General features: G+C 48.5%; 1 protein-coding gene and 1 long non-coding RNA gene across 2 annotated transcripts; both read left to right on the forward strand.

Moving 5' to 3' along the window:
* Positions 1 to 1,469: 1,469 nt before the first annotated feature.
* Positions 1,470 to 5,268, forward strand: LOC123070903 (BTB/POZ domain and ankyrin repeat-containing protein NPR2). The gene is made up of 4 exons (XM_044494313.1): positions 1,470 to 2,645; positions 2,952 to 3,702; positions 3,937 to 4,131; positions 4,584 to 5,268. Exons 1-4 carry the CDS (start codon positions 2,007 to 2,009, stop codon positions 4,826 to 4,828), a joined length of 1,830 nt encoding a protein of 609 aa, XP_044350248.1. The 5' UTR covers positions 1,470 to 2,006; the 3' UTR covers positions 4,829 to 5,268.
* Positions 5,269 to 6,392: 1,124 nt separating this feature from the next.
* LOC123070904 (uncharacterized) lies at positions 6,393 to 8,680 on the forward strand. The gene is made up of 4 exons (XR_006433990.1): positions 6,393 to 6,963; positions 7,045 to 7,146; positions 7,252 to 7,449; positions 7,800 to 8,680. It is a non-coding gene; the product is annotated as an uncharacterized lncRNA (long non-coding RNA).
* The last annotated feature ends 744 nt before the right edge of the window (positions 8,681 to 9,424 follow it).

The following is a 9,424-nucleotide window of genomic DNA, read 5'->3' on the forward strand; positions in this document are numbered from 1 at the left end:
GAAACTACTGAATTTGGATGAGGACAAAAAGAGGGAAGGGGCATATGAGATCTATGGTGTAGCACTGGTAGCCACGACAACACAAGAGGATGTGTGTGGCAATGTGGCCATCGACCGACAACGCAACACACTTATGCAAACAGAGCTGGTCGATGTTGGTGATAGAAGGTGCACCCACCCTATATCCACGTGAAACCAAGATGCAGGGAAGGGGAAGCGCCCGCCCATAGGTCCCCTGGAGGATGGCACCACAGTCACAAGTCATCAAATTATCATCGTCGCAACAAACCTCTGAGCCAACAAGTCATCGTAGTGAGCTGCCGCCGGGCAAACCATCACGACCAAACACCACGGGATGCATATACGTTACTTGTGCACTGATATAAATTATGTCCGTGATGCAAAAATACTTAGTTGGATTCCTAACACACTCTTTTTTCGCTGGAGGATGCTTACTTAGAGAAGGACACGTGAGACCATGCAGGGTCGAGAAGGACCGAGTAGGACCATCCCCACATTTAACACGAGAAAGGTTGAGAAGGATCGAGTAGGACCCATTCCCGCATTTAACACATGAAGGGTCGAGAAGGATCGGGTAGGACCCATTCTCTAACACGGAAAAGGGTCGAGAAGGATCGGGTAGGACCCCTTCTCTAACATGGAAAAAGATCGAGAAGGATCGGGTAGGACCCATTCCCGCAGGAAGGGGCGAGAAGGATCGAATAGGACCCATTCCTGCATTTAACACGGGAAGGGTTGAGAAGGGCCTAGCACCACGTTTAATCAACACGGTTGGTAGTGCAACTTACAAGCAAAACACAAAAGCATATAAAGCTACAAACTACCCCCTAAATCTTATGAAAAGGCCCCCAAACAAAGAATGAAGAATGCGATCGGGTCCAAAGCCGCTCCGCCATAGAACTTACAAACATAACCCCTACGAAACATAAAATTCCAAACCAGTGCATAATCTTATGAAAAGGACCCCCGACAAAGAATGAAGAACGCAATCGGGTCCAAAGCCGCTCCGCTAATACAACTTACAAACATAACCCCAACAAAACATAAAATTACAAACTGGACCATAATCTTAAAAAAGGGCCCCAAATAGAGTATGAAGAACACGGTCGCGTCCAAAGGTGCGCGGTAATGGGAAAAAAAGAGAAGGAAAGGGGAAGGAGAGAGAACAGGGAAGAGAGAAAATCCTCCCAGCATAGACAGGAGAGACAAGAGGCTGGCAAGTGGGATCACAAGTCTTCCCACGATTGCAGTGACGTGTGGAGCTTACGCGTAGTACGTTTTGTCATCGCAAGTTGCGACATGTAGAGCAATATTAATTTCCTAATGATCTCCGCGCTTTTGTACTTTGCAGACGTGAATATGGTATTCTATGGGGTGGCTCGTGCAATTTTACCCGCGGTTTTCCTTGCCTTCTTCTTCTCCGACCCCAGAAGCCAGAGAAGAGAACCTGATCGAAGAAAGCAAAGCGAAGAGAAAGGTAGGGACGGGAGAAATCCAGCGGTCTCAGTCATCCTCCGCCTCCATATTCCTCCCCGTCGTCGTCTTCAATCCCCTCCCTGGCCGAGCCCCCCCCCCTGCTTTCCACGCAACTGCCCCCGGACTCCTCTTCCGCGACCCCACTCTCCTTCCTCGCCCCGCCAGGTCGTCGTCGTCGTCGTCGCTCCCAATATTTCCTCCTGCTCCCCCCACTTGGATCAGCCGGTCTCGAGGAGGAAAAAAGAATCCAGAAAGCTCCCTGTTTGACGCGGCGGCGGCGGGCGGCTGCCGAGATCTGGGCTCGAGGAATTTGCCGTCCCTTCTCCGCTGCGTTTAGGCGGGGTGACGTGGGGGAGTTTTCGTGCCGACGCGGATCTGCGTGGTGCCAAACAAAGCCTGCCCGAATTGCGCAGTTCGGCCGGGAGAGACCAAAAGGCAGCCTCCCCCCTTTGCCTTCACACATGGTGGTCCGGCTCTAGGGCCCTTTCGCCTCGTGCTTGGCGGCGGTGATGGAGCCGTCGTCGTCCATCACGTTCGCCTCCTCGTCGTCCTACCTGTCCAACGGCTCCAGCCCCTGCTCCGTCGCTCTGGCGCCACTGCCCGCGGCGGACGGGTGGGGAGGGGGTGGTGGAGGGGGAGGGAGCAGCAGCAGCGTCGAGGCTGTGAGCCTGAATCGCCTCAGCAACAACCTCGAGCGCCTCCTCCTCGATTCTGAACTCGACTGCAGCGACGCCGACGTCGACGTGGCGGACGGCGGGCCGCCCATCCCCGTCCACCGCTGCATCCTCGCCGCGCGCAGCCCCTTCTTCCACGACCTCTTCCGCGCCCGCGGGAGCCGCAGTGATGGGGCAGTCACCGCCTCCGCCTCCGCCTCCGCCACCAGTGGCGGAGCGGGAGGGGATGTGACCGGGAGGCCGCAGTACAAGATGGAGGACCTCGTCCCAGGTGGCCGTGTTGGTCGCGAGGCCTTCCTGGCGTTCATGGGGTACCTCTACACCGGCAGGCTCCGGCCCGCGCCACTGGACGTGGTGTCATGTGCTGATCTTGTGTGCCCGCACGACTCGTGCCCGCCGGCCATCAGGTTCGCCGTCGAGCTCATGTACGCGGCGTGGACCTTCAGGATCCCCGAGCTCATGTCGCTGTTCCAGGTGAGGGATGCATAGGCTCTTATTGGCTTGTTTAGAAGGCCTCAACTATTTTATAGATTTTTTTTTTCTAATCTTGGCTAGACACATGGCAGCTTCAGGCTAGAAATGTTCTACCCTTTTCCAATTTGTTTATTTGACTGTTCACAGACATTTGCAGTATAATTGGCATGCTAATTCGAAACAGAGAAAAAACAGTAAATTTGGTACATGAGTAAAAAGTAAATCATGGTTTTATTTCCCATTTCACATGACCCTTTCTTTCTCTGGTGGATTGCTAATCATGGTTAAGATGATCATCTACTGCAGCGACGGCTTATGAACTTTGTCGACAAGACTCTAGCTGAAGACGTCCTGCCTATCTTGCAAGTTGCCTTCCACTCAGAGCTTACTCAAGTGCGTGGAAAATGTGTTCAAAGGATTGCAAGATCAGATCTTGATATTATGTCTTTGGATAAGGAACTCCCTCCAGAAATTGCTGATGAGATAAAAAAAATCCGACAGAAATCTCCCCCAATTGATGGTGACACCATCATTTCGGACCCTGTTCACGATAAAAGAGTAAGAAGAATCCACAGGGCACTGGATTCTGATGATGTTGAACTTGTGAAGTTGCTTCTTAATGAGTCTGAAATCACCCTAGACGACGCCAACGCATTGCATTATGCTGCAGCTTACTGCGATTCCAAAGTTCTTACCGAGTTGTTAGGCCTGGAACTTGCCAACTTGAATTTGAAGAACAGTCGTGGGTACACAGCACTCCACCTAGCTGCTATGAGGAGAGAACCAGCTATTATTATGTGTCTCTTAAGCAAAGGAGCAGTGGCGTCGCAATTGACAGATGATGGCCGCCTTGCAAGTAATATTTGTCGAAGATTAACAAGACTAAAAGATTATAATGCAAAGATGGAGCAGGGCCAAGAGTCAAATAAAGATAGGATGTGCATTGACATCCTAGAGAGGGAGATGATGAGGAATCCTATGACAGCGGAAGATTCAGTCACCTCACCTTTATTGGCTGATGATCTTCACATGAAACTAAGCTACCTGGAAAATAGAGGTGAAGTCTACTTTTATGCAATGATAGTGACACTTCTAGACAAATATTTTCTCAATATTAAAATGACCGGGGAGATCGAGAAAAAGTACCCCCTCTCTCCCAAAAAGTCCCCCTTTTTTTCCCCTCTCCAGTGCATATGCTATAGAAATAGGTGGCTATAACACTTACTGCACATTCGACAATGCCATATGCACCTGTTTCATAAGATGTTAAAATGGTCTGTGGTCTCTGCAGTCGCGTTTGCAAGATTATTCTTCCCTGCTGAAGCGAAGGTTGCGATGCAAATTGCGCAAGCAGACGTCACACCAGAAGTTGGTGTTTTTTCTGCAGCAAGTACTTCTGGTAAACTGAGGGAAGTCGATCTGAATGAGACGCCAGTAACAAAAAACAAAAGGCTACGTTCGAGGGTGGATGCACTCGCAAAAACAGGTGCGAACATGAGTAGTCGATCTTATTTTCAATTGTACTTTATCTGGTGCTATATCGTTGGATAAAATGTTTTTTTTGAGAGATTGTTCGATAAAATGTTGGCTAAACTGTTACTAGCTGTTAATACAACTATGTACACAACCTTATACCTAAATAACTTAACATTGTTTGTTGGGTTCATTGATATTCTGTTCATGAACCTATTGATAGCATGTGTTGTTCACAGTAAAACATGAACATGTAAAAGTATGTTGCCATTCTGGCATGTGGCACAAGTTTATCTCTACAGATGTTCCTAGTATGTGTCTTTGCAACTTGTCGTTGTAGGTACTATGGTCCCTTGTAAACATAGGTGTTCAGTGTTGTGTATTTGCATTGAGCTTGTTCTGTGTACACAAGCAGTCTCGCGATCATATTTATTCATGAATTAAACATGTCTGTGATGCTTGCAGTGGAACTGGGCCGTCGGTACTTCCCAAACTGCTCGCAGGTGCTCGACAAATTCTTGGAAGATGGCCTGCCTGATGGCCTTGATGCATTCCAGCAGCAAAGCGGCACCCCTGATGAGCAACAGGTGAAGAAGATGCGCTTCTGCGAGGTGAAGGAGGACGTGCGCAAAGCATACAGCAAGGACACGGCCGATAAAAGCATGTTTTCAGCCCTGTCGTCAAACTCCTCATCTTCGGCGATGAAGTGAAGGTACTGTAACAGGCTGTTTTCTGGAGATGTCAGGACTAAAGAGGGATCGCTGGTCATGCGCATGTATAGTGCTCACCATCGTGTAAAACTGAATATGAACATGAAAGGAGGCCCCAAAATAGTAGAAGATGATATATACTTTGCTGGACTAGGGAGTTTGTTGGAGAAGGCTGTGCCATCCCATCCCAGATTCCCAATATCAATTTCCCATGCTGGTTGTGAAGACAGAGCAGCGGATCATCCAGCTCCGACGCTATGCATGCGTGCAGCCTGCTGTATTTGTTTCGCATAGTTGCAATACTTATCTGTTTAATAATACTAGGGAGTAGTAGGTTATTGAGGCTGTAGCGGAAGTTGGAACCTGCCTGAATGTAAGTGAAAGGGGACAGTTGCCCATTGTCGAATTGTTTTGTTATCAATACATAGTTGATTTTCGTAGCTCAAACTTTATAGAAGACTATTATAGCGCCAGTGCATTGCCATGGAATCAAAAGGAGAAGAGCAAGAACATAATGAGTTCATTTGCTTTGGATCAATCATCAATTTAGATGCAACAAAATAACGACATACTCCCTTCTATCCAAACTAATTGTCGCACACTTAGTACACCTTTAGTATGAAGTTATACTAAATGTGTGTAAATTAATATGGATAGGAGGGAGTAGCATTTCTCGTTGCCCACAATATATTACTAGTTCAAACATAAACAATTCAGAGGCTAAAAATAAATATAAAACGTCCTCTTTATTTATTAGAAATAATGGTTACATCGTCTGTAAGAAAATTTATAATATCATGGTTCCTCGAATCAATCCCTTGCCTCAGAAAATTTAGCTAATCTAGCAATTTCATGAGCTACTTTATTTGTCTCCCTGTTACAATGTTCAAATCTAATTAACGGAACATCACAAGCCATAAAACAACAATCATCAAACACAGCAGCCGCAACTCTCGCTAAATGTCCTCTATTCTTCATTGTGTCAATTACTTTCATATTGTCGGAGTTAAAAACAAGACAGTTGCTTCCTGCCTTTTGTGCAAGTAATATGCCAAATCGTAGTGCCATAACTTCTACTGTTAAAATATCTGCACACCAATTCATCCTCCAATTCCCTCCAACAATGAATCTTCCTTTGTCATCTATAAACATAAACATTTCAATACAAGATCGAAGGCAAACCATCATTTAATACTTGCTGTGCCCAATTTTCGAAACTTCTTGCACATAGTTTCCAAAATTTTGAAACAGTCATGTGATGTTTTCCAACACTAGACGTTTATGAACGGAGAACTTATGTTAAATCCGGCACAAACTAAGCTAGTTATAATTCTTTATGATAAATCGAGCACTGACCAAGCTCAGTCCTTGAGTTATTTGTTCTGACATTCTTGATAATGTTTATTAAAGGGGAACTTATGTTGTCTTGTATGTTTATTCCTCTTAAAATAGGCTTTTGCCCTGCTTTATAAATAAAGCAAGTGTCCATACAACCATCATCCGAAAATCTGACCCATAGCGACGGCTGGGGCAACAACACAGCAATGCCCAAAGAAAATACTCTCTCCGTCCCGAAATTCATGTCGCAGCTTACATTTTGCAGAAAACCCCTCCATCTTATACCGACAGAACCCGCAGTCCCCGTTCCCCTCCGACTGCGCAGCTCGCCCACGCTCGGTCGCTCGCCCACTTGCCGGCGACGCCTAGCAGCTCCCCCACGCCGAGCCGCGGCTCCCCCGCGCCGCCCTGCCGCGCCGCAGCTCGCCCGCGCAGCTCCCCCGCCTAGTTCTCTCCTCCCTACCCTGCAAATACTGCTTCCGCCGCGCCACAGCTCCCCCGCGAAGCTCAAGGAACGGCTTTGCCCCTTCCTTGAGTCCCTCGTCATCGCCTTCCTCGAGTCCCTCGTCGTCGGCTCATCGCCATGGCTTGTGCCCTCCTTCCTTCTCCATGGTGAGCTCCTCCCTGCTGCCTCCATCCATGTCCGCCATCGAGCAGGCCATGGTGGCGGCCAGATCCGCGCCTGCTCGTCAGGAGACGGACGCCATGGAGCTGTTCGTCAAGGTCCGACCTTGGTGAGTGCCGACGCCAAGCAGGGCGTCGAGCAGGCGTGCTCCGCCGGTGAGTCGCTCTAGAAGGTACCAAATCGAGCTGAGTATGACTCCTTGGATGCGGTATGCCGTAGTGATTGGGGGAAGTGATCGATTATCTGCGTGCAGGAGCTTGAGGAGATGGGTGTGCCGGTGTGTCAAGATCTGTCGCTGGTGTGCTGTAAGGAGTAGAATTCTGAATTTAAGTTGGAGACAACATTTCTGAACCTTGTTAGTTCTGAACCTTGTTTTATTCAGAATCATTTAAGTTGGAGTACTTTGATTGGAATTTCGTATGGACTTTGATTGGAAATTCTTCACAATCTGAATTTTCAGGTACAGAACTGGGCTTTACACAACTGGGTGTTTTCAGGTACTCCATCAGAGGAGCAGCTCTTCCATGGGGTCCAGCAGCGTTTCCAGTCGCAGGTATACGTATTGTCTGAAACTATGTACTCCTTGCGACGAGCCAGACGACAAGAGCAAAGGCTCCCCCTTGCAAGCTCGACGGTAGCGGCGGCGTCTTCTTCGCAGGTCAATTCCAAGATGTTTAGTGCTGTCAATTCCTTACTGCAAATTACTCCAAAATGTGGTGGATCCTGTGTAAATTGTGGTGTGTCGGGAGTAGCTCTGTGCTTCATTTTTCTCTGAATTGTGGTGTGGTTGGTATAGAATGGTGTAGGCACTGCATTTTCAGCAGTTTCTGATCATGAGCAAATTCTGTTAGTCCCGTCATTTAAATTCAGTAAACGAATTTGAAATCAATGTTGTTGTTGTTGTACAGAATGCTCAACAACAATCAGTAAGATCTTAGTAATACTCATGCAACAATAGTTAGTAAGATCTCAATCTTACTAATTTCTTCTTACAATCTTTGTTTACAGCAGTACGAAGAGATCACAATCTTACTAAGATCCTGTTCCTGGGCGGGTTAGTGGCCGTCGACCACAACCACCACCACCAGTAGCCGGCGGCCGAAGTGGACCAGCGCGGCGGCCGAATCGGGGGCGAAGTGGACCAGCGCTGCGGCGGTGGGCGGCAGAATTGGGGGCAAATTGGACCAGCGTGGCGGCGGTGGACGGCGGAATCGGGGGCAAAGTGGACCAGCGCAACGGCGGTGGGTGGCGGAGGCCCTGCTCGTGGGTGGGCAGCGGAGGTCCTCCTGGGCGGGCTCGTCGGCGGCGCAGGGCCTGTTGTGGGCGGCCTCTTGGGCGGGCTCGTCGGCAGAGCAGGACCTGCTCGGGCAATGGGCGGCTGGCCATGGCGCCGCGCGGGCGACGGACGGAGGAGGAAGAACGAGATGGGGACTAATTTGTCTGAGCTTTAGAAGTTCAAGGGCTTTTCCGCAAAAACATCACCGTACTGCGCGTGCGACATGTTTTTCAGGACGGAGTATAAAAGAAATTAAAGAAAGCCACCTAGTGGCTGCCGCCTAGCGGCCCTACGGGAACGACAATCGACGCGTTGTAGCCAGGAGCACATCTATCATAAGGCCGAGCCGATCCCGGTAACGCTGCCTTAACGGCGGGTGCCAGTCCTGCTGCCTTAACGGCGGGTGCCAGTCCTGCAGAAAAGCAAGAAATTTGAAGGAGTCAGACACTTATCTCGGGAAGACCTCAGTCACCATCTACTGTCAAGACCAAATTTTGTGTAATTTCTGTTCCTCTCACAGGATGAATGGTGCTTACTCTCTCCGTCTCGGTGTATAAGTCACTCCCGTAGTTCTAGGTCATTGATTTGAGAAATTAAATGTGTTATATGTCATGAAAAGTATCTCTACTCCTAATGTCTCAGTTGGTAGGTCGCGTTTCGGGTTTTATTTTCGTCCCACCTCACCCGGTCTTTTTTGGTACTTCTTTGGTACTTCCTTTCACCTCCCACCCGTTTTATTTCGCTGGTTTTTTTTCGTCCCTCCCCCACCCCACCGGTTTAGTTTCGCGTCACCCTCTCACACAACGAAAAAAATCTTAACGGATCATAACTTTCCATGTTGGTGCAAGTTATTTTTAGTAATGTCTTTATGTGAAAGAATCAATCACGATCAATCTTTAAATATCAAATCTAAATTAATTAACCTTATCTTAAATTGCTCAATCACATTAATTAGGAAACAAAATAACCGATTTTAAGAAAATATCTACTCTTAATGGGTACGTCATTAGCTCGCTTCCTTCCCTTCTCTTTCCTTCGTCCCTCAGTCCCATGCTCGTGGCGCTGAAGTGGCATCGACAGGCGATGGCGGCGAGGACAGCACGTGGCAGCCCCTGAAGCATGAACACGACTGCACCTCGGGTCTGCCGTCTCCCAAGATATGGGTGAGTTCTCGTGATGCCCACCCTAAACCCTCACGTCCTACAAATTCCTCAACCTCTACCATCTCGATTTCGTCCATGCTCTGATCCAAATGACGATGCAGCTCCGGCCGATTGACAATGGAGGTTTGCCATCCTTCCTCTCAGCACCCACTCCTGGAGGAACGACACGCCATGCCGATCGAACCCGGTCGAGA

Source organism: Triticum aestivum, chromosome 3B (genome assembly GCF_018294505.1).
Source record: "Triticum aestivum cultivar Chinese Spring chromosome 3B, IWGSC CS RefSeq v2.1, whole genome shotgun sequence".
Lineage (NCBI taxonomy): Eukaryota > Viridiplantae > Streptophyta > Magnoliopsida > Poales > Poaceae > Triticum > Triticum aestivum.

Coding starts and splice junctions, on each gene's coding strand:
- LOC123070903 (XM_044494313.1), top strand. CDS start 2,007: ATGGAGCCGTCGTCGTCCATCACGTTCGCCTCCTCGTCGTCCTACCTG. Junction 3,703..3,936: donor AAGCTACCTGGAAAATAGAG/GTGAAGTCTACT, acceptor TGGTCTCTGCAG/TCGCGTTTGCAAGATTATTC. Junction 4,132..4,583: donor GGATGCACTCGCAAAAACAG/GTGCGAACATGA, acceptor TGATGCTTGCAG/TGGAACTGGGCCGTCGGTAC.